At 40.4% G+C, this 23646-nt stretch overlaps 1 protein-coding gene across 3 annotated transcripts in view; it reads left to right on the plus strand.

The window, feature by feature from the left end:
• Positions 1-23646, plus strand: part of unc79 (unc-79 homolog, NALCN channel complex subunit) — a 76321-nt gene that overhangs the window by 17300 nt on the left and 35375 nt on the right. For all 3 annotated transcript variants that reach the window (XM_087146989.1, XM_087147075.1, XM_087147024.1), the window contains exons 5-20: positions 2893-3063; positions 3642-3731; positions 4382-4437; positions 4885-5008; positions 5574-5638; positions 6367-6455; positions 6593-6668; positions 6989-7197; positions 8405-8673; positions 9080-9111; positions 9906-10009; positions 11125-11212; positions 12321-12533; positions 13229-13669; positions 22344-22631; positions 23206-23337. In XM_087146989.1, the coding sequence (XP_087003115.1) occupies positions 2893-3063; positions 3642-3731; positions 4382-4437; positions 4885-5008; positions 5574-5638; positions 6367-6455; positions 6593-6668; positions 6989-7197; positions 8405-8673; positions 9080-9111; positions 9906-10009; positions 11125-11212; positions 12321-12533; positions 13229-13669; positions 22344-22631; positions 23206-23337 (2447 nt within the window). The remainder of the gene's footprint in view (positions 1-2892; positions 3064-3641; positions 3732-4381; positions 4438-4884; positions 5009-5573; positions 5639-6366; positions 6456-6592; positions 6669-6988; positions 7198-8404; positions 8674-9079; positions 9112-9905; positions 10010-11124; positions 11213-12320; positions 12534-13228; positions 13670-22343; positions 22632-23205; positions 23338-23646) is intronic.

Consider the following 23646-nt stretch of genomic DNA (forward strand, 5'->3'; position numbering starts at 1 on the left):
TCCTGTCGAGTCTGATGGATGAGACTGATGTCATGAGTATTCAGAGGCAGTAGAGTTTTTGTAGGACCTGTGATGGAGTGACGACATGAAATGAGAAACTTTCTACTCTACATGTATTAAAGTTAGTTACTGTAGTATTTTGATGTATTGCAATAAAGATTGTTGAAATGTAAGAAAGTCTCAAATCACCTTTGCTCTGAGCTCTTAGTACTATGCTTTCAAAGATCTGACCTAAAATAATACAAATTGGCTGCATGACCTTCCAGATAAAAAGCATTAGACTTGTTTTTTTATTTTGATTTTCTCACAGACCAGTCTTTTTATCAATTTATATATTGCATGGTGCTACATGTACTTATCAGTGTGCTTCATCTGAGTTTTCAGACTATTTGAGCAGAGCAGCCTGCTGTGGACGAGATTCACTTGGAGGTGATGCAGACGGAGTTCTGGGCTGATGCAGATATTTTCAGAGAACCTTGTGTTGAATCGGAACTGGAATGGAGTGACCACTTGAAACGAGAAACATGCTATTCTGTGTTTTTAAAGTTACTGGTAGTGACTGTTCTTGTATATTTATATTTATTGAAATAAAGAGACATTGAAGTGTAAGAAACGAAATATCTCACAAAGTCTTTGAGCTCCCAGTGCTTGTGCTTTGAAATATTTGACCTGAAAATAATACACATTGGCTGCGTGGCCTTTCTCATTTTCATTTTCTCACTAACCAGACTTTTTTATCATCGAATTGGGAGCACATGTGTAGACATTCCATGTACAGGATGCATGAATTGCTTGGCTACATGTACATTGTATTCACAAGTGTACCTCGTTTAAGTTGAACAGAGCAGCTTGCCATGGACACGTTACATCAGGTACTGATGCAGATTTATTCAGAGAACCTTGATGGAGATGCAGCTTTAAATTTGGAGCTGACATTTTGCAGTGGAATTTGTTACAATAGTTTCTTTGAAGAACATCATTGGAGTGTTATGAGGAAGAATGTTTTGACTATTGTTCCAGGCGCACCTTCACTGATGAGTGGCAATAATAAATTGTACAGTGCTGACTCAAGTCCTGGCTTACTTGGTCACTTTGTCATAAATTATGTACAGTGTTGTTCATCTATGAATTTGTTGCGTGTATGCTGACGTTTGATTGCAGGGACACTTTATGCATGGAACATCCCAGACTTGTATGATGATACTAGTATGTTAAGCTGAAACACAGAACTGTAAGCATTGACTCATTTTGTTTTCTTTTACTGAACTTTTAGAGTACTTTTAGCTGGAGAAGAATATGTAGCATGGAACTGGTGACCTTGCATTCAGCATAGGGAGCTGGCAGGTTTCTTTAAAACAGAGTTTAACAGAGGACTCTGTGCTCTGCTTTCTGATTCCAATAACAGTTTGTTGATAACGACTTATTGAAACAGGAAAAGTGAGAATTTTTATGATATTCTCACTTTGAAACCTAATATTTCTGGAGTGTTTGTCCAGGTTATGAGTGCAGTATACTTTTTTCAGTCGTTGATTTGGGATGTTAATACAATAAAGCATTTTTAAAAATTTAATTTTTGTGCCATCATTTCTTTGAGTCCTTAATCCTTGTGATTTATTTATCCAAAATAATAATGAAGTCTGATGTCCCCCATGTCTGCAACAGACAGAAGTACATGTAATGTACAAGAAACACCAACAGGTTCATTTTGCTCCAGCAAGCAGCAGTAATCAACGTCAGTAATTTATTAAATTCAGTTTGTGATCTTGGAAGGTGCACGTACTGGCATGTATGAGTGTGCATGTATAGGAAATTTCTGTACATGAATTTAATTGTGAAAACCTGATTAAATGAGAGACTTCATTCCTGTGGGGCTGCCAGTGGAAATGACTTGCAAGGCTGATGGCAGAGTGGTGTCAGTATGAGACGGAACTGGTAGCAGAGGTTTTCCACTGGAAACTTAGTTTCGTTGAGTAGCTGTACGTGGAGGCATGTTACTATAAGAGATACATGCTTCATTTTTAGTTGAATGGTGTACACATGTATTTCAATGTTTTCTGGGTATGTTTTTAAACTGAGAGAGTTTTCATGCAGTGCTTGCTCAAGAACAGTTGCATACATGTACATGTATTTGTACGTACAGGTATCCTTTGATGGACATGTACAGATGTATGCAGATGTATCTGTCTCGGTGAAACCAAACTGTGCTTGTAGGTGTACATTTATGTTGAGTGCTGTGTTTTGTGTTTGCTATTTATAATACAAAGTTTTCACAGTGTGAGAGAGATTTTGCAGATTACATAATTTTTTTAACATGTATTTATTATTTCTTTTGCATTGGGGAGATGTTAATTTTAAATAATGGGTTTTGCCCTTATCCATCGTATATATTGATAAACACTGTATGCTCAGAGCTAGTCCGAGAGCTTGTGAAAAAATTCACAAGCTTACTCGGGTGGGACTCTAACCCACGACCTTCTTACTAGTGAAGACGTCTTAACCACTTGACCACTGAGCTTGCTGGGGTCGGCTGGCCGGTCTGAGTCAGGTGAAGCAGCGGGTACCGCAAACTATTACATCAGGTTACTGAAATTAAGAAATCATTTTCTGATAACCAGCTTCCCTTACACATATTTCAAATTTAATGAAAATGGAGTTTTTCCTATAAACAAATATACTGATCAGTGATGTCATTAAATATGGTACGTTGCATTTGATACATGTACGGTATGTTATTGTTAGATACATGTACACAAAAATGTTCTCATTCTCACACCAAAAAGTTCTCCCCACATTTTCTGCAGAGGTGACAGCAAGTCAGACTTTATTGGAACTTCTTGGACGTTGTAGATTCACAATACATGTATATTGATTTGCCTGTTTGGTTGATGCCAGATCTTGGCCAGGCCATTCAGCAGCTGTTTGGCTGCATTCTTTGGTTCCTGGAACCTGAGATTGTGGACACCATTCCCCACACTGTGGCCTCCACACTGGCCATATTCCCTGCTGCCCTACAGAAGGAGACGGTGGATCTGCTCTGCACCACCTTACTCCCAATATGTCTGTGTAAGTTCTCTAGTTCCGTCATCAAGGAACAAGCTTATACTCTTGAGCAACTGTGCACTACTTCTGATAACACACTATTTGACAAAAATTGAACTAGTCTTATTATTTTGTACCACATTGCTGGCAACATGCAGTTGCAGCTACCAGTGATATCTATCACGGATCGTAGTAAATCTTAGTCATATTACTAGTCCTGGCATGCCACAAGTAATATGGCATGAATGATTCCACATGTCACAGTTCTTGTGAAAGCATGTACATTGTACACTGTATCAAGCGTGACTTCAGCTGGGATGACTTTGAAGTTGGTGGTGATCATCTTGAGAAGACTTTAAACATTGTCCCAAAATAGGATCTTCTCTAAAGGAGAAAATTTTCCATATCAACCTGCTTTCTTAATCATATACTGGCATGCAATTAACTTCTGAGGTTCATGGAATATAAGTTCTATGGCAAGGAACATGCTGTAATTAAGTACATGTATCAAGAATCCAAAAGTTTCTCCAGTTTCATCATAATTTTCTTTGTTTCTTGATCCCTTTTCCATCCTCACTCTTTCGCTTTGTTTTAATTAATAGCTGAAGTTCAGTCCATTGAGGGAGACACATATGCATCTATGTCAGTGTCAGCCGTCATCATGTTGGTCCTTCAGCACTGCAAGAACAAAGGTAGGAAGAGGACGTTGGCTCCCAAGTTTTTTCTTGAGAATGAAGACATGCGTGACTTAACCCAACAAAATGATTCAAGGGAGCCACTTTTGAGTTGCAGTCTTTTGAAGGAACCTTGCACTATGAAGAGGAGGTAGAATGTTGTCGTTTCCATCCACGATGTCCGTTTTCATAAGTGTGTTCTGTCTTAGTAAGTATGTGAAGCTCGTCTCTTGTAGCAGTCTGCTGCAGTTAGTCGAGTGTCCTTTAATTAATTTGTCTCACAGTTGAGTGAACAATATTGGCCTACGGTTGTGTTCTGTCTGCACCATCAGTTCTATCCTTTCTGCCAGGCTTGTAAAATAGACCGTATTCGCTGGCAACCCAATTTCACTCAGATTCCCCAATGTAGTGTATTCATCGGGAACGTTCAATTTAAAGAACCAAACTCGATTCTATGATTTCATTCTGAACCCCCAAATCACATGTACTATCCCATTAAGGGTTTCAGATGTATACAATACATTCAGGACTATGACTGACATTGGGTCACCTGCAAATACAGTCTGTGGTTGAGTAAAGCTACAGGTACACACAGTATAATTTATTTGTGGTCAATTGTTGTGTATTAGTTATACCACAGTATTTTGCAATGCGTTGTGTCTCTGCAGCTCATCATGCCCAGCTTATGGAATGCATTATGACATACAAGAAGGATGTGTATAAGGTAAGAATAGTTCGACTTAAAAGCCAGTGTCATATTGTCATATTTAATTGGTTTTGTAAGTATCCGGGACTAGGGGAGGCAAGGGAATCATCATGATTGAAACATACCTGACCTTTAAAAAGTGATTCCTAAAAATCATGCCCTTCGTAATTTTCTCATCTATTTTCAAGATTGCAGTTATTATTACAGAGTAATATACTGCCCAGGAGGAACATGAATAATGTAGGCACTTGTGGATAAATGCAGTAGTTACTGTCTGTGAGCAGTTGCATCACATGCTTTTTATCCCTGCACTTGCATTATGGACGGTGAAAATGTAAGGACTAGACACCTGCCTGTAGCAGCACAGGTGGATATGAAGTACAACTTTGCAGGTAGGGCTAAAGAGACTTCTGACACCAATAATATCGCGTTTGATCTCCTGACTGATTGTTACTCCCTTTGCAGGATATCTTGTGCACCATAGCATTTGGGCCTTCTTCAGCCCGAGGGGCTGCTGCTAATCTGCTGTTCCACTACTGGCCGTCGCTTGTACCTGCCAACGTAGAAGACAGAGACTTCTCTTATACATGTAAGCACGTGTGGTGGAAGCCAAGGTGGTCACCTTGCCTGAACAAGATAGAACACATGAGGGTTTGTTGTGAACATGCCATGTGTGCTTGAGGGCCTGTTTTCATGCTGTTGAGAAAACTCGTAGAACATACTTTTTCTCCCACTGTAAACACTCCTTCAAGCTGGATTTTGTCCCTCTTATCTTGCCAGGATTAACCAGGAGGGGAAACATTGTGAGGACCTGTGGGAGTCCACACAGTGTCTTCAAATCCTGCATTATGTTGATCACTGTTCCCGGATCCATACAACCGTTTTAAAGTCCAACCACAGTTCCCTGTGGCATGGAATATGCACAATGTGAATATGCTCAAACCTACTCATAAGGTCTTTGTGTAAGCACCAAAAGCTGAATGACCGTGACCCTTCAGTGTTGGCCCAGTTTCCCATTTTTCTACCAGTGAGGAGTTTCTTGTTACACGAAACATGCTTTTTTTCTTAGTAAAAATGTTCATATCAAAACGGTCCACGGTCCAATTTGAAATTGTGTGGCCTTGTTTGCTCATGTGTATTGCTTTGTTTGACAGGTTGGAAGCCCATCATGTGTCAGAGGTCCAACTGTTTGTCACCCGTCAACAATGCTGCTGTCAAGGTAGGGAAAAGAAAAGCGGGCCTTGGTTAACTTTGTCTGGGGATACTATCCACTCTATCAAACTTTTTTATAGTTGGTGATGTGCTTCTCCCTTTCTGCTTTGAGGAACCTGAGTAAAAACTCAGTTGATATTCCTTGAGCAAGTGTATTATCTTCAGTGACTTAAAAAACAAAAAGGGATTTTGTACTTATGTACTTTTGAATTGGCTGATAATCTAGACCACGCAGGTCTGCCAGCTGAAGCTGTTACGCTCATACATCTGTACATGGAAGGTTATTGCGTATAGTTCTGATCTTACCTTGCAGAGTACCGCGTTTTATGTGTTGTAATTAATCCTTTTTTCCTGTTTGCTTAATGCAAGAATTTGACAAGTATCCTTCTACTCTATTCTGCTCTGGAATGGATTCTCTCTAGCACTCCATATTTCTGTTGACGTGCATTCTGGTCACCATCTTGAGACCTGTTCTTTCTTCTCCTGACCACTACTCATTGACTGGTGCCTTTGAATAGTTTGCATCGGGTTCTCTGAACCTTTAAAATATCCTTTTTGGAGCATGGAACTGGGCAATTTCCACTTTTAGTAGATCTCATTCCAGATGCATTCTGAAAGGAAGCAGAACATTATGGGCATTGAATTGGTTCCTGAAATGCATGCTTCATAAAGATTACATTATTCCCTGTCTAGGCCCTTCTTACATGTACATTTCATGTTTTGTTCTTCTTTCAGATGTGTATGGACCCAGTGATAGCTGGCAAGTACAGCAAACACCCACCTCCTCTGTATCTTTGCCAAGTCTGCAGTGACTATGTTAACAGGTATGTCACCTATAGCCTCTCTTTTGACCATCATAACTTGGCATAACATTGATTAAAACATTTACTAGCAAACTTGTGTGATGGCAACTTTGTTGTGAAAACGTGATAATTCCCAAGAAAGTTTCTTTTATTTTCAGGGAGATCAGTGACTGCAAGCCATTTCTCAATGTTCTGCAACCCCAGGAGATTGTCTCGAAGATCTGCGAGAACAAGGTACGACATATCTGTAACCTACACTCCTTAATTTTATCCTAGCATTAACCCTCCCACGTCTTCAAATCCAAGGGGCATGGTGATCCTGATGCCATTTGAATGCTAAAAGAAAAGTGTCAACTGACTGTACATGTAAGACAGCTACAGGAACTTCAAATAGTGTGGTTAGTTTCGAGAAGTAATTTGGGGAGGGCAACAGGTGTTTTACCAATTAATATCCCATTTTAGAGTGTAAGGCCTCATCATTAATGTATCACTGACTTCAGGGACAGGTCAGAAGAAAGTTGTTCTCTTTTAATTGTTCTGTCTTTCCACTTCAGAACTGCTCCTCAATGGATAAAACAGCCTTGTTCACCTGTTACTCCTCGGAGTGCACAGGTTACCATGGTAACCGTCCCATCCGCTACTGTACTAGTTGTAACTCCTACATCCATGCTGACAGGAAGGATCACATCATCCAGGATTTCCCTGCAGATCCACTGTCGTGTGACAAGGAGACCCAGAGTTACCTGTGTGAGGCAATCATCAGGTAAGTGAGGCAGTTTGCAGGGCCTCTGCCTTGGTCTGTGACGCACTCATTACCTACAGTATGTGGAATCTCTTTGTAATGTTTGCCCTCATGTATACTCCGGTGAGGTTGTGGTATTGTAGTCGAGACCAGCACAAGACCAACACAAGACCTCTAGTCTAAATTCTAGTCACAAGCTATTCAGCTGAACAGCCACAAAAGCATTCCGTTGTCGTCGTTCACCCTGTTACTTGTGACTAGTCTTGTGTCTGTATTTGTGTCTTGTCTTGTGATGGTCTCGACTACAACACGGTGAGGTTGCTCGTAACTGCTGTTATTGGTCATACAACTGGCTGATGATATAATACCTGGCCTGCCTGGTGATGACTTTGTACACATGATGGATTGGATTGAAGTCATATTTGAGCAAATTCTACCGTAGCAGTTGCTGTCGGCTTGAGATTTTGATATGTCTGCCTTCACCTCTATTAGCAACAGTGACTCGGCTCTGCTTTGCAAGTGCATTTCTCAAATGCCAGATACTGATAACTTTTTTATATACAATATATGTCCTTAAGTTCTGCTTAAGCCCAGATAAATTCATGGATAATTTTTTGTGTAAAGTCACTGACCTTGAAGTTGCCAGGTCACTTATTTAGGTACTTATTGTTAAGTCGGATTAGTTTTTCACAGTAAGTAGGAATATAAGAGACCTTGTGACTGTGGTCATGAGTGTTAGACTTACATGTGTATGTAATATATTATTAACAACTTCAAGTGGCATTTGGCCACATGCCTGCACATATGTACATTGATTTCCACTTCTCCAAATTTTAAATTAGAAAATTTGAAGGCCTGAGGTTTTGATTGAAAGCAGAATTTGTCTCAAAAGGCAATCTGCTGAAATGGAATCATGAACGCCCTTATGCAAAGATACATTCTTGACACAGTTGTCAGATCAGTCAAAATCAGTCAAATTTCCCATATGTGTCTGTGTACTGGGGCAAATCAAGTGGAAGGAATGTTTTACTATTTTTGACGGTTACAGCAGAAAGAGGGTTAAACCCTTTTTACCTTTGAGAGTGATTTTGAGACAGCAGTTTTGATCTCGACATTTCCGGCCTCTGTAATCAGCAAGCAGTGTTAGCAGGTTTCTATATTTCATACTACTGAATCTGATAATTGTATGCTACAGTTGATGTAACGTCATGAAATATTCCATGTGCAGCCTTCTGAAGGAAGCCCACGTTATCGAGAAGGACCCCTTGATGGCAGCTGCTGAGGCTGAGACCAACACAGATGCCCTCAGCCAGCCCTCGGAGAACGAGGTCTTGGACCTGGAGGGCGGGGAGGGGGACTCCCGCCTACTCAGCCGCTTTGGCCTATGGCTTCTGATTGAGAAGTGCAACCCTACGGAGCGGACGCCTGACGAAGTGGTGGGGCGTTTGCTCAGCATGGCCTTCCAGTGGTTTGGGTTCACTGCCACACTGACACAAGGTAAGTGTGGTACCTTTCTGTGTGTGATCCTCGCCCTGGGTGGAGTAGATGCAGCTCGGTCTCCAGTCCTAATTCCATACTTTTGGAACCACTTTCACATGTCTTGTTATTCCTGCCCTTGATGAAGAATAACTGGCTACTCTGATTCTAAAATGGACAGAGAGGTGTGGAGCTTTTCTTCCCTTTGTTTAAAAGCGACTTTGATCTTAGCCTGAAAAATTTGAAAGATGTAAATTCAGTCCCTTTGTCATCCCATTATTCCACTTTCATTTGCATCCCTTTGCAAAACTCTTTTTAAGGATTTCTTATTCATGTCTGGAAATCCATGCAGAAATTTCATCTGTCTGATTTTGAGTTTTAATATAATTAGTTTTTCATTATATTTTATTCTTTTTTTCACCCACAGACAGTGTTGCCTTGGAGAGCTTAAAAGCAGACGTAAGTTATTTGAAATTAATGATTTAAAGATGCTGCCATATTCAAATGAAAGACATTTTTTTCAGTGAGATGAATAAATCAATACTGAAGTATCAATATAAATGACTTTGTTGTCGGACTCTGCTTTGTGTGTATGGCCAACGTCTTCATTTATCCTCATTAGCCATATAAGTAATTCCAGAAATTAGGGGTCCATTTTTTTTTCATGTCCCTGTCACATCTCACATATGGTTTTGTAAGTTTAGAACACATTTTGTAATTTCCAGGAGTGGTGAATTAATGCCATTACCAGCCAAACAAACAGTAATAATTTGAGTAAGTAACAAGGGACAGATAACCAGGGACACAAAAGTGTCACATTTTTGGACGCCTAATTTGTGGAATTACCTACATGTGTTACACCTGCTAGGTAGAACTGAAACTCTGCTTAATCCTGATTCTGCCAGGTCTTGCAAAATCTTCTTCAGCTATAGGGAAGGTATAGTCCAACCACTATTTCTTGACAACGGGGCTGGATGCATCTTCCAATCTCCATTCTCACGCCATTCAACCTCTAGCCCACCTGTACAACTTACTCAGTAACCTTGCTTTGTCATTTTATCTTCCCTTCTTTGAACTTGTCAAAAGGCTTATGATTTGACTTGTAATGGATTTGTCATTATGACTACAGCTCTCAACCCAACTTCTAATTTAACAGCATGAAATTGATCAGTGATCTGAATTAAGAAATTCTTCATAATGATGTTTAGTATGACCATTCTGCATTTCATGTTTGGTGTCCTGTCTCCCTACAGTACGTGACTAAATGGCTGATGAAGATTCTGAAGAGTCACTTCAATGTCTTTGTGTCCTGTCTGTTACCACAGCCTCCTGACTATGCCAGAGTTGGTGGAGACTAGTAAGTAAACACTTCAGAATCAGTTCTGTTAAATGTCTGATCATGAGCTGCAGTATATGCACGTTGCTAAATGCCACTTCAGTTTGGTGGGTTTTTTTGGAAACGGACATTCCAAAGTGATGTTCAGATATATTGAAAAGAATAAGAGATTAAATCAGTACTCTGAAATATATGATTGCTTGCCCTGAAGAAGGTACCCAGTTACCGAAAGGTCGGCAATCATATATTTCAGAGCACTGATTTAATCTTGTATTCGTGTTGATATTCTGATCACGGTGCTACGCAGCCCTTCGTATTTTTCAGATATATTGAACTTGGTTTGTTGGACTTCCAAAATGAGAAGGCTTTTCAGTGTTGAGTCACTTAGTGCGTTTGAAATTCAAAATGTTTAAATGAGCATTTTGAGCCCCCAGAAGCCACGTAGATCTCTACAGGATCTTAAAATGGTTAGAAATCAACCCCATGTCATTTCTCAACTTCTCTCCTTTTGTACCGATTGATGTGCATAATTCTGCCTCAAAGGGATGTGGACCTTATTTTGGAGCACTGTCTTCTGGCCCAAAGTCAGTTTCTATGGTGTTACATTATGCCGTGTTGAAAAATTTGGCACTTTTTCATGGTCATGACTTGTAAAGACTTTTCCTTGTGATTGTTCTCCTTGTGATGGTAAAGTTAAGGAATGCCGTATTCCCAACATTCACAAATAATAATAAGAAGAACTGAAAATTTATAATGCGCTGTTTCCATGAAAAATGATCAATGGCGCAGTACCAGTTAAGATAAGAATAATTAATTTAAAAATGAAAGGATAAGGAAAAATGAATAAGGATAAACGAATGAATGTCAGTGCGTTAGTACCCACACCGTAGTATGGGGATACGTCTGCCCCGCCAACAGGGAGAACCTAACCCTGCTGGCATCGATGATGCCAGTAGAGGTTTATGTATATAAACACAGACCTGCCAACCTGTCGTACACCTTCCTGAGGTCAGGCAATACCACACAATAGATTAAAAGTATTTAAATGAGCCCTCAATTCAATTCAAATTCTAATCTATTATGTAAGGAGGAAGGAGTACCATTCCAATCACCTTGGAGTTCAATTTGTTTCACAGTGACAGTCTGTGCAGCAGGATAACTGAGCTTCTTGGTGGCCTAAGGAAGGTCTTCAGTCTGACACCATACAATGCAGTAACATTTGAGGTGAGATTGCCAAATTGTTTGTTTTTTCCTAATTGCTGCATGACAAACCAATTAACCCTGGATTTCTCTTCAGCACAGATTGCAGTTCATTGTAGTTGCAGGGCACCATGAAAATTACATGGGTACCAGTCTTGCTTTTTACACTTTGACTAATAGAGCTGCCCAGTCGGCAAGATATTGAATGTATATATGGAAACATGGCACATGTACCGTGCACAGTGATACAAAAAAGACTCCCCAAACCTTGCGTAACAATTCCTGATTGGCTCAGAGATGATTCAGAATTACTCTGTTGGAATTTTGAAATGGTAACCCAGTGATCATGGGTTTACATTCCTTGTTCGGGCATTCAGGTTGGTGCTGTGTTAAATTCCTTGCTTGCCTGAATCAGAATTTACTGTTTTAGCAATGGAATGGTAACTCAGTAGACTTTTGCACTATGAATTCATAATTATGCACATATGTGCACAATGGCCTTAGCTACAAGAAGTAGGCAGGGGCCATTACATTCCCTGCTTGCCCGATTCAAAATTAATCTTTTATAGCATTGGAATGGTAACTCAATGGTCTTGGGTTCATATCCAAAATTCAGGGATTCAGATTGGTGCTGTGTTACATTCCTTGTCTACCACTCCTGTGACCCGCGCATAAATCTTAACGAGGGTCATGTAGGGACTTGGCTGTCTGTGTCCACCTGATTCCATTAATGGCTTTCCTCTAAAGATCATTCTTTAAATTTTGGGTCCAAAAATGTGACACTTTTGGTATCCCAGTTGCACCAGACCTGTGTAAATGTAAGTGGAAATATCATTGAAATAGACTCGATGCTACGTACGTTTGTTGGGTTGGTTGGTAGCTAATTTTGCAGTGCTTAATCACTGCAGGATATTAAGGAGGGTATACTGATCTGACAACATCATATGTCAAATTGGATCTCATACTCATGAAATGACCCTAAATCCTTTCATTGTAGTCTTCTTTCCAAGATTTTATACAGTACAGTACACAATGCCATGGAGCCATTTGTTGAATCCCTGCTTTTGTCACCAGATGTAACCAAAAGAACCATTATCAAAATAGAATCCGTCGACTGTTTTGGCTTAACCAGGTGTGGGACTACATTATGCCTCACTGGATGGAGTGCATCTGTTGTGACATCCCTGATGAGGAGCTGTCTCAGCTCCAGGACGTCCTGTGTCGCCTCTTCGACGTGGACATGAGCCCGTTGCCCTTCTCCACAGAGAAGCTCTTCAACTTTGTGGCCTGCCGGTTCCGCGGCATGGCGGCCAATGACCAGGAGAAAGCCCTGCTGTGGCTTCAGGTGCGTGGACTTGAAAGGATGACAAACCTGTCGCCTGGTACCTGTGTCTGTGCTAAATTCTTGGCCCTCTAGTGGCCTTTCTTCGCACAAATTCAAGAGAGGGAAAAAGTTTTTTATTGGCTTATGGTGTGACTGAACAATTGAGTGAATTTCCTTCTTAACACCTTTGCGACGGATGACGGTAAGAGCTGCCGTAAAAATTAAGATCCTCAGCCCGCTTTTCAGCTATTATTCTCAGCCTACGCTTGAGCGAACACGGTGAAAGAAGGCAGACCCTGGCTCTTGTATATATGGTGATTGACCTTTGTGTGTTGCCAAGAAATGAAAAGGCCGAATTTGCATCATAATCACCAGCTTCACAATAGTCCCCACTTTGAAAAGAGGCAATGGGAATGTGGAAGCGTGAGTAGAGCCGCATGCCACCGAACAATGAGCCTTTTCACTATGTAATTCAGAGCACGCAGGGCCACAAACCAAGAATTTGCAGTTTGGCAGGTGGCCTTCTTGGCCAAACGAGGCTGGAACTCTCGGAGTCGGCTTTCAGAAAAAAGTTCCCGTCGTCAAGTTAACATGAGAATCCCCCAGCCAAGTTTGATGTTGTCCTCTTAAATTTCCTCTTTCAACCAAGTGACACAGGTATATGATAATTATGGCTGATGCAAATTCTGATATTGTTTGTTCTGTACCGTAAATAGATTTTGACGGAAACGGACATTGTCATCCCGCTCAAGCTTCTCCTGAGCATCTTCAGTGATGGCCTGACGTCCATGTCCAAGATCCAATTAGCCAAGCAGAAGCAGAGAGACCAGCAGCGGGCTGCTAGCCAAACTGCCGAAACCCCAGCCGGCCCAGAACAGCAGCAGCAACAGCAGCAACAGCAGGCGCCTGACGAAGTTGCTGTAGAAACCCCAGGGGCTCCACCTACCGAGCCCACTGTCGCCGCCGCACCGCCTTCAGTCACACCTCCTGCAGGGGCTGGCCCAGGGACGGAGGGAGGAGTGGTGGTGGGAGGTGTGCCTGTGGAACCGCCCCATGTGAAGATTGATCCCTCTCCAGACGATGGACCCATACAGGAACAGGATGAAGAGCAGATACTGAGATGCTTTGTGTTGATGCTTGACATGCTGAATATTCAGGTAACTGCATTGGCTACACATGCATGTACCTCATATAATTTCTGCTCAAATCACTTTCCACCAACAATCTAAATAATTTTTTAATTGTATGACTTCAACAAATGTGGTTGTGGTCTTTTGTGTTTGTTACTGATTTGGATAAATGTTGACCAGGCTGTGTCACAGTGGATAATTGTGACATAGGATTAATTTCATCCCAGTGCTTGAATTTTTGTCAACTCAGTTTTGCCCCATAAAATAATTCTTTTGGTTCTTTCACAGTCATTATGTGAATATTCATTAGAAATGTGATCTGCAATCAGTGGGTCAACTCTTGCTATCAATGATGATGCTGTTGTTAATCATCTGTTGATGATTAGATGATTAGCAATCTTTTGTGCCAAGCAAAGATCAGCAGAGAGCCAGTCAGAGGTGTCACACAGCATATTAAAGTTTGGCTGGTAACCTGTTCTAGCTCAGCAAATAGTCTCTGTGCACAGTCTACGTTTGTGTTTAGCACCTGCGAAATCATACCCTCTGAATAAATGTTGGGTAAAGTTAAACAAAGCAGGCAGCAGAAAAGTTGGAACTCTAGCAAAGAAGCCTACTCGACTTCCTAGAGTCACATCAGAGTTCTCTCAGGAGAATATTGCATGTTTGATGGTGCCGTAAACTGGGTTGCATACAGCATGCATTCAGCTCACACAATCAAGGTATTAAATGTTCAACAAAAGGCTCCTTGCATGAACCAAAAGCTCACGCTTTGGAATCCACACTTCACGCCTCCATCATTTTCTGATTCTTCTACTTTTTTTTCTTATTTACATGTATTTGTGCCTTTTCTCCACTCCCACAGAATTCCTGCATGACATGGTGCGGTGCTCTTGTCGATAGTTGTTTTTCTAGCTTCTTGTCATGTAGACAGTGTCTAGTACCCTGTGTGTGAGTTCACCCAAGCACTTTACAGTGTGTGTCTGCATGATCCCTTTCCTGTCATGTTGGTGTCTCTGGCTGGAAGGACAGGTCAGTATTGGTGTTCGGCATTTTTATTTGTGTGTCGGGCAGGGCAAAAATCCAAAATCCATTAACATCGCCGTGGCGCAAATCCATCCCTGGAAAAAAATCCTTTGGTGAAAATAATATCTTACCTGTTAAGCTTTAATATATTGGAATAGCTTTTCCGTATGTCATTCTTATTTGAAGTATGGAACCATTTTTCAGAAACCGTGTCCTTTCCAGTACCTACAAAATGTATTGCCACTGTTCATGTGGTTGTTGCTGTAGCTACTGATGCAAAGTTTCCAAATCTCATTATTCACACATTGCACTACAAGCTTCAGCAGTTATTAAAATAAGTTTGGTTTCCATGAGGCTGCGGAAGTACAGTCAAACCTGCTTATCCGGCCACCTTTGTAAAACGGCCTCGTGTTTGTAGCGGCCACTTTTACATGGTCCTGAGCGACATTGCACGTAATTTGTTGGTTGCAGGTTTCAATATTGCAGCCACTGTCCAATGCGGCCAGCAGACAGGTGTCTTGGAACGGTGTGTGTACATTTATATTGCGAGAGAACTTCCACATTCCGGCCAACGAAAAAGTGTAGGCCGCCCTCTTGTGGTGCATCAAATTTGTAAAGTCAGATACCTGGACTTCTTTTGTCATGATCATACATGTGTTTTAGGTGCCGACTATTTATCACCAATGTATGGTTACCGCGTGCTACACAGCCGTTTTTCACACGACGTGGTGATCTTTCGTGACTTCTGGGCATTGTTTTTCTTGCATTTTCCCTTAATTACTAATGAGTACAGTGTTCCTGTGTACATGTGAATATTAAGTCGGACCCTGCTACATTTGTTTTGAAGGGTAACTGATGGCCATTGTTGGATAAAATGTGTACAAGTGTGTGTAAGTTACAAGTTGGGCATTAGAATGGAAAAAATAAATACACACACATGTCCATACATGTACACATGTAATGTTGGAACGTTTATAAAGAGGCCACCTCTCCTAGTGGCCACATTCCCCCGGTTCCATGGATGGCCACTATATGCAGGTTTGACTGTGCTACAAACTTGATTGAAACACACTGCTGAACAAGGGCTTAAACCCAGGTTGTCAATTTTTTTTCATTTTTTCCCCCTAAATTCTCTTTGTTTGGAAAAAGTTTTGTATCTGAAGATCACCTGACACTCTATGCCACAAACCCTGTGAAACTGATCTGAAAAAGTGTTGTCTAAATTAATTTAATGCTTCAGTATTTTCCCTGCTGATTTTGACTTTTAGTACATGTACATATTGTTTTCTGATGGCTAGATATACCACCGCAAGTGGGAATTAGTGACGTCTGTGCACTGTACATAGACTTCTTACCCATTTCAGTCAAACCCTGCATGGATGTTCACTTTACATAGATTTTTTCTGATAGGTTTTTATCCCTGGAGGATTTTTGTGAAGGGAAATATTGAATGTCAAAGAGCCTCTTTTCTTGGATGCTTACGGTTGGTGCATTAGAAGGAATAGAAGGCAACAGGTACCAGTCTAACGGTGCCAGAACTGTAGTCAAAAGCCCAGGTCGTTTTCCAATACTCAACTTTGTCTCCGTCTCATGCTTCGTGTAGCAAACCATTCCCCGATTGTGGGCCTGAAACATTTAACTTAAATTGAAATACTGTAATTTTTGGCACTTTTGCATCTTACTTGATGTTTTGTGGCACTATCAGACTTACTATTGCGCTTACAACCTCAAAGTCAGGAAGAAAAAACAGTTGAAGCCTGAGACTTGGCCCAAGTCGAGTATTGGAAAATGGCTCTACAGTAAAAGACCATAAAGATGATGACATCACTGTATGCCATGTGGAAGCACAACTGACACTGAGTGCTTTCTGTTTTATTTAGAATGCTGTACCAGACAGAAATAATGGCAGTTCCGTAGCGGCCATTTTACCTTATGTACTTGTGCAAGTAGTGCTGGTCTTTCTGGCCCAAAATTGGAACAAAACTGATAAATGAACTGATGGTAAATAATACAGATAATAAAACCCTCCTGTTTTAACCATCAAAAACAGTCAAAAATGCCTTCCACTTGATTTCCCCCAGTACACAGACACATGGGAAATTTGACCGATTTTGACTGATATGACAATTGTGTCAAGAATGTATCTTAGCATAGGAGGGTTTTAAACATGATGCAAATGTAATACAGTCATCACTTTTTACATCTATTCTACCTTAAATTTTTCATGAAGTTTCAATCTCTAGGTCAACAAGTGGTTCATTTAAGCTTACCAAACACTTCATGAAATCTTTGATACTGTAGAGTACCTACTGCCACATTTTTTGGCATTAAATAACTCACCAAGTACAAAGCAAATTTAAAACTGCTAAACTTTGCTTTAAAGCAAGTTAAGAGCTTTGCTGCTGCATTATAATCATAGTGTTAAAAGGTAGTCTTCAATATGATCAGTGCTTAGTGCAACAAAATCATCACATAAAATTCTTGTTACGCGGTTCCTTCAACATATTTTAGATTTTGTGGGCAATATCTGAATGTCACTTATCTGAAGTTTTTTGAGGGTTCAAAACTTCACTTTATAGTTGACCAAGTCATGTTGCAGTTTAAAAAGTTCAGATTGTTAAATTCTATTTCATTCCACTTGCAATATGTCATTTAAGAAAACAATAAAACGTACTTAGACTCTTTAAAAAATTGTGAGAGCCAATGAAATAGAAAGCAAAATCGAATCCTGGACACTGTATCGTAAATTAACTCTAAACACCCATGGCAGGTTTAAAATCATTGAGCCCAGGTTGCCCAAACCTTATAACCCCACTGCCATGATATGGGCAGTTTTAAAAGGTAGTCTTCAAATTATATGATCAGTGCTTAGTGCAAAAATATCATCACATTAAGGCCCAGGTATTAGTACACATTGCTAATAGAACACCTTAACATGTAAGTCAAACCATTTTTTTTTACACGAATACTGGTTCGTGTAATTCAGTTGCTCTGGTTATAGCCATAATTTCGAAATAATCACTTCTTAAATGTTTTATTTTTTATGAAAATATTACTTCAATATCAATTTGAAAAATCAGTTTTTAGCAACTGTGATCATATAAGTACTTTTGAAAACCGTAAACGTGTATGTACAATATGAACATTTGCATTTAATATCAGCTATTACCTTGTCAAAAACATCCACTTTAGCCTGCTGCTTAGTCCTACATTTACACTTGCTAAGATTCAGCTACATGTACTTTTGCAAGTAAACTGCCCATGTTTAAGCCAATCCATCCAGTGGTGAATTGCCATCAAAGACTAAATCAGTCAAATGATGGGTGTATTTTACGGACAAGGCAATGTTCTTGATATGTAGGCATTTTAATGAGCAGTCACTGAGATTCAGCACCTTTATGTAATGCATAAGTAACTTGACCATGTTTCAGCTGATCCACACAACGTGGAGATGCTGGCAGGGCCCAGATCAGTCAAAATCTTTATGCTATTTATGGGTCATATGTAGCAGTGTGCAATTGTTATGGTTCAGATCCCTCACGTAACACAATTTTGGCAAGTTACTCGACCAAACTTTTAGCTTAATCGAATGCTGAGTTGCCAGTAAGGATCAAATCCTTCAGATTTAGCATGTCACCTGCAGAGGAGGCAATATGTTCAACATCTGTGTCCTGCAACGAGCAATTACTAAGGTTCAGCTCCTTCACGTACCTCATTGTTGGCAAGTGAATTGACCATTTTTCAGCTGATCCACGCAATGCTGAGTTGCTGGCAAGGATCAAATTATTCGGATGATGCATGTGTTCTACAGATGAGGCAATGTGTTTAATATCTGTACATTGTAGTGAGCAGTCACTGAGGTTCAGTACCTTTATGAAGTGCATATATCGCAAGTGAATTGACCATGTTTCAGCTGACCCACCCAATGCTGAGTTGCCAGAAAGTGTTAAGTCTGTCAAATATGGCATGTAACTCACAGATGAGGCAATGTGTTTAATATCTGTACATTGTAGTGAACAATAATTGAGGCTGAGTGTTATGACATGCTTCAAGTATTGTAAGTAATTGGACCATGTTTCAGCTGATCCACCAATTGCTGTGTTGCCAGTCAGGATCAAATTACTGAGCCCTTTTTTGCCTAATAGCAAGGCAATTTGTCTGAAAGTTTGAATTTGCAATGAGCAATAGCTGAGATCCAGTTTGTACTCACTCCTTTCATATGGGGGCAAGTGAGCTGTAGATCTTGAGGCTGACTCATCAACAAGGATCAAGTCAGTCAGTCTTGGCATGCTACTTACAGACAATGCAATGTGTTCAACATCTGCACATAGCAGAGAGCAGTTTCTTAAGTTCAGTGTATGTAGGTACTGCATTTGTGGAAGGCTACTTGCCCACGTTTCACCTGACCTACCCAATTCTTCGTTGGCTGAAAGGATCAAATCAGTCAGTCTTGGCATGCTACTTACAGACGATGCAATATATTCAACATCTGCACATTGCAGTGAGCAGTTGCTCAAGTTCAGTGTATGTAGGGACTTCATTTGTAGGAGGCTACTTGCCCACGTTTTTCCTGACCCACCCAATTCTTTGTTGCCTGAAAGGATCAAATCGGTCAGTTTCGTTATGTCAACAACAGATGAGGCAATGTGTTGAATGTCTTGGCTGTGTAGATTGCAGCTTATAATTTCTAGTATCTTTAGTTCTGTCAAGTGTTTGATGAACACAGCCCACTCTTCTGCTGGACCTCCAGATGTATTTTTGCCATGTATGAACAGTTTAGTTAAAACTCTGTTTCATCTCAGTGATGACAGGATTTCTTTCTTTCTTGACGCCACAGTTGTGTTTTTTGCCTACAAATGGCTGCTAAAATTATAATTGGCCTTTGGTACAAAAATTTTAGAATAACTTATAGTGTTAAAACCCTGTGCAGTTATCAGAACACTAGATTGTAATACGCATACTGTTAAATACTAAATGGAAATACTGTACAACCCTATTGAAAATAAATGGGACAAATGTCCATTTTAAATGAACCTGAGGTAAAATTAAAAACAACCAAATGGCGATATTCTGTAAACTTTGGCCGCCCATAAAGTTGTAGGCAAAATGGAAGTGGTCTGTCGCCGATGCATTGCCACATTGTTAGCTGAAGTTTAGGGCACAAAAACCCATAAACTCAATATCACAACAGCATTGTTGACTACATGTGGAATAGAAAGGGTGTCCACCAATGATTTCTTTGCAACTGGCATGCATCGCCGACTTCATTGAGAGCAAGTAGTGAATATGGTGTTAAAGTAATATTTTCAGCTCTGATGTTGTTTCAATCCAGTACCGGTAGTGAGGAAAAAAAACTTAATATCCTATTGACAAAACCCTTTCCAATCAGCTGAAGCAACATTCCATGTGTAATTCCAATGCTTGGTAATGCAGTATAGGACAACAGATCCAATGGACCTCATTCCTGAGGAGACCATTTTTCAACTATTGAATGGAATAGTATCAGACCATTTTAGAATGCATGTGGGTTCCAAGCTTCTTTTCCATTTTTTATATCGTTGATCTTGATGCTAAATATATGCTTTCAGTAGTCGGTACCTAATAATCATCTGAAGGGTGAAAACATTACACTCTGTTGTAAACCATTGGCTGTATTCTGCTACGGTGAACCAGAACATCTCTAAAATTCGGTACAGGTTTTTTGTTTTTTCAACTGCATGCAGTCAGTCTAGATAGACTGGCTGATACACATTTGACAAATTGGATCCTTGCTGCTTGTTTTCATTCTGGAGTACATCTTTTAGGGGCTAGTTAAGTCTTAAGGTGCAAACGTATGAGTTTCCTATGAACTCATGCTTATCAGTGGTGTAGTTGAGACCTCTTACATGTAAGACCATCAAAAGACCATTACAAAACTAACACAAGACTGCTAGTCTGAATTCAAATGAACTACAATAAAAACATCAATGTGTTACTCGTCATCTTGTTACTTGTGGTTGTTTGTACCAAAAAGTGTACATGTAAATTTGATACATGATCAGATACCGGTACAACAGTTATTTTTCACACACATAAATGTGTGGTTTATTGCATCTTGAATAAAACATACAATTAAGCAGTATTCTTAGATAAGGGACGGTTCTAACAAATTGCAGACTTAAATTGCATCAACTTTAAAATAGTTTTCCATCTGCATATCCCATATCTGTATTTAAACAATTTTATTCCTCATATTAATCCTGTTACTGGTTCATGCCCTTGGATGATTTCAATGCTGCCCTGTATCAGTACTAGGGTGTGTTTGTTGACCCTTGATGTCACGGCTTGTAAACTCAACAATACCACGTCTAGGGCACATCAATGATAACCATACAAACTGTTTCTGGCAGTGGATTTCTTACCATGTTTATGCCTTGCTGATGTTTAATATGCCTGTTTACAGACTTTGAATACCATTTACAAGTACATGTATGAGCACACTTCATGTGCACGTATTTTGCAGGCTCAACTTTATAAAATCTAACCTGTGTTGCAGGTCGAGACCACTTTAGACCTTCAAGACCAACCGGCACAAGGCCAACACAAGACCTCCAGTCTGAATTGAAGTCACAAGCTATTCAAATGAACTGCAACAAGAACGTTCCTTTGTCATTGTTCACCCTGTCACTTCTGACTGGTCTTGTGCATGGTCTTGTGTCTGGTCTTGTGATGGTCTCGACTACAACACTGCTGTGTTGAGGTAGCAGCAACTCTTTGTGGGGAATTATGCGAGTACCACGTACAGTGGTCATTTTCAGCACCTTGTTGATTTCAAGATGACAGCCTCAGTGGAATTATTTACATATAGATTCTTAAATAACTTAAGATTTAGTTTACAAGTTCTGTTTTCTCTGATGTTTTGTAATTGCTACAGTGGTAAAAATAAAGAAGTTTTACCCATCACTTAGTTTTATGCTTCGATGGTGAAGTTGAAGGGATGTTTTTGCCTTTTGCAAAGATGCACCGTATTTTTGCCCTTTTGGAGCACATTTCCTGGGAGCTTGTTAAGTCCACTGCATAAGTTATGTATGATTGTCAGTGGCCCCAAACTTTGGCTGGGCAGAATTGCAGTTGAAATCTCAACGGCTGAAAGTTTTACACTGATGCCAAAAGCAAGACCTTGAAGTTTATGGCTGAGGCGTGGTGATTAGAAGCCAGTACCTTGGTATCTCATGTTTAAAGTACACAATGAATGACAAGAAAACAGAACAAAAGACACAAGAAAACATAAGTCCAGGATATAATCAGATAACCAAGGTTAACTTTTCTATAAAGTCACTTGAAAGTGAATGCTCTTTCAGATGGACCTGCGGTATCCCCATGTTTACCAGGACATGGAGGGCAGCCACTTCAAGGATGTTAGGTTTCTCCCAACCAGACCTGCCCATGACTTTGTTGGATTCTAACCCCCCCCGCACCAACCCCTAGTAACCATTAATCTCTAAGAGTTTGCTTCTTGAGCTAATCATCTCCCATTCACCATGGCATAAAGAACCGTCAGTCTAAGGAAATTTGTCCCCCCTCCAACCCAGACCTGTCACTGAAACCTGTTGCACTCCCCACCCCCACTGTTGAACAAACTGCCAATAACCGTACCAATAATCTTTTACTTTTGCTTCTTGGGCTGTTCATCTTCCAGGTGGACCTCCAGTACCTGCCCTTCCATCAGGGCATGGAAAACAGCCAATCCAAGGACTTTGTGTCCCTGTTGACCCAGACTCTCTCCATGACCTGGCTGGACCCCCACCGCTGCACCAACCCCCGGGGTTTGGGTCGATTCCAGCAGGCTCCAAGTGGCCAGCCACCCACCCGGGCCCTGGGACCTTGCCCTACCTGTGAGCTGTGGGGCATCTACTTCCAGTTGGCCCTCAAGCTTCTGGAACACATCTCACCTGTCAGTGAAACCAAAGTCTGCGATATGCCCGAGGTTTGTTGCTCTGGCATTTTAAAGTTGCCTAGTGTTTTGTCAGAAAATGGAAAGTAAATATCAGAAAATGAAGAATGAAAAGAATAAAAAAAAATTTTTGCTTTTTGTTGAAGTGATGATTAGGTTCATCTGGCAGATGTTGTATCAATAATTGTTTGTGCACTGAACAAATGTTAACGTTGTTTGCCTAAAGTTCTTGACAAACAATTTTGTAGAAACAATACTAATAGAGAGAAGGGCCCATGTCTCGACTTTATAATCGTAGTGCTCCTCTCTTTGAAACATAATCTGTATCAAAATTAATGTTAAATATTTCTAAATCCAACACACGTTTTTATATCTATAAAAAATTCAATATTGTACGTCCAGTCAGCTCATTTTATTTTGGTCCAGATGACTCAACATTGTTGTAGTGTTTGCAATTCTTAATTTGCGTAGACAATAAGGATTAATACATGTAGCTGGAGACTCAACGTGCTACATGTACGGTGTTTAATGGAGGAAGTCAAAAACACAAGTATTTAATGTGGTGAATCAAGCACTCAGTATGATGACCTTTGTGTTTCCTTTTCAGGTGTCAGAGTACCAGTTTGAGAAGTTCTTAGAAGATGGGCTGGCCAAAGCCAAAGCATTGAACAATGATGTCAAGGGGAAGAAGAACCGTATGGCTGAGAGAGGCTCCAGTAAACAAAAGAGGTTTACCAAGGTAACCAGAAAGATTTCATTACCATCGACATTGATGTCTAGGTGCTGCTTCACATCTCTACTCATTGTGATGGCTTATGTCCGCCGTACAAGTTGAACTATTTTCCCCGTGTCAAATTTGCCCAGTAGTGAGAAAGAACATGGCAGAGACTTTGAACCCCATGCTGTGCTGTGGGGTGTGTTGGCACCCGCATACATTGTAAATGTATCAGGTTTGTGCAGATTCAGCCGAAAAATTGGCCGTGCATTCTCAGCACTCATTTTGAACAAACCATTCCTCCATGCATACTTCCCCTCATTATTTGGCCCT

This window comes from Acanthaster planci, linkage group LG01 (assembly GCF_054643075.1).
Source record: "Acanthaster planci isolate LZ-2023a linkage group LG01, COTS_SCS, whole genome shotgun sequence".
NCBI lineage: Eukaryota > Metazoa > Echinodermata > Asteroidea > Valvatida > Acanthasteridae > Acanthaster > Acanthaster planci.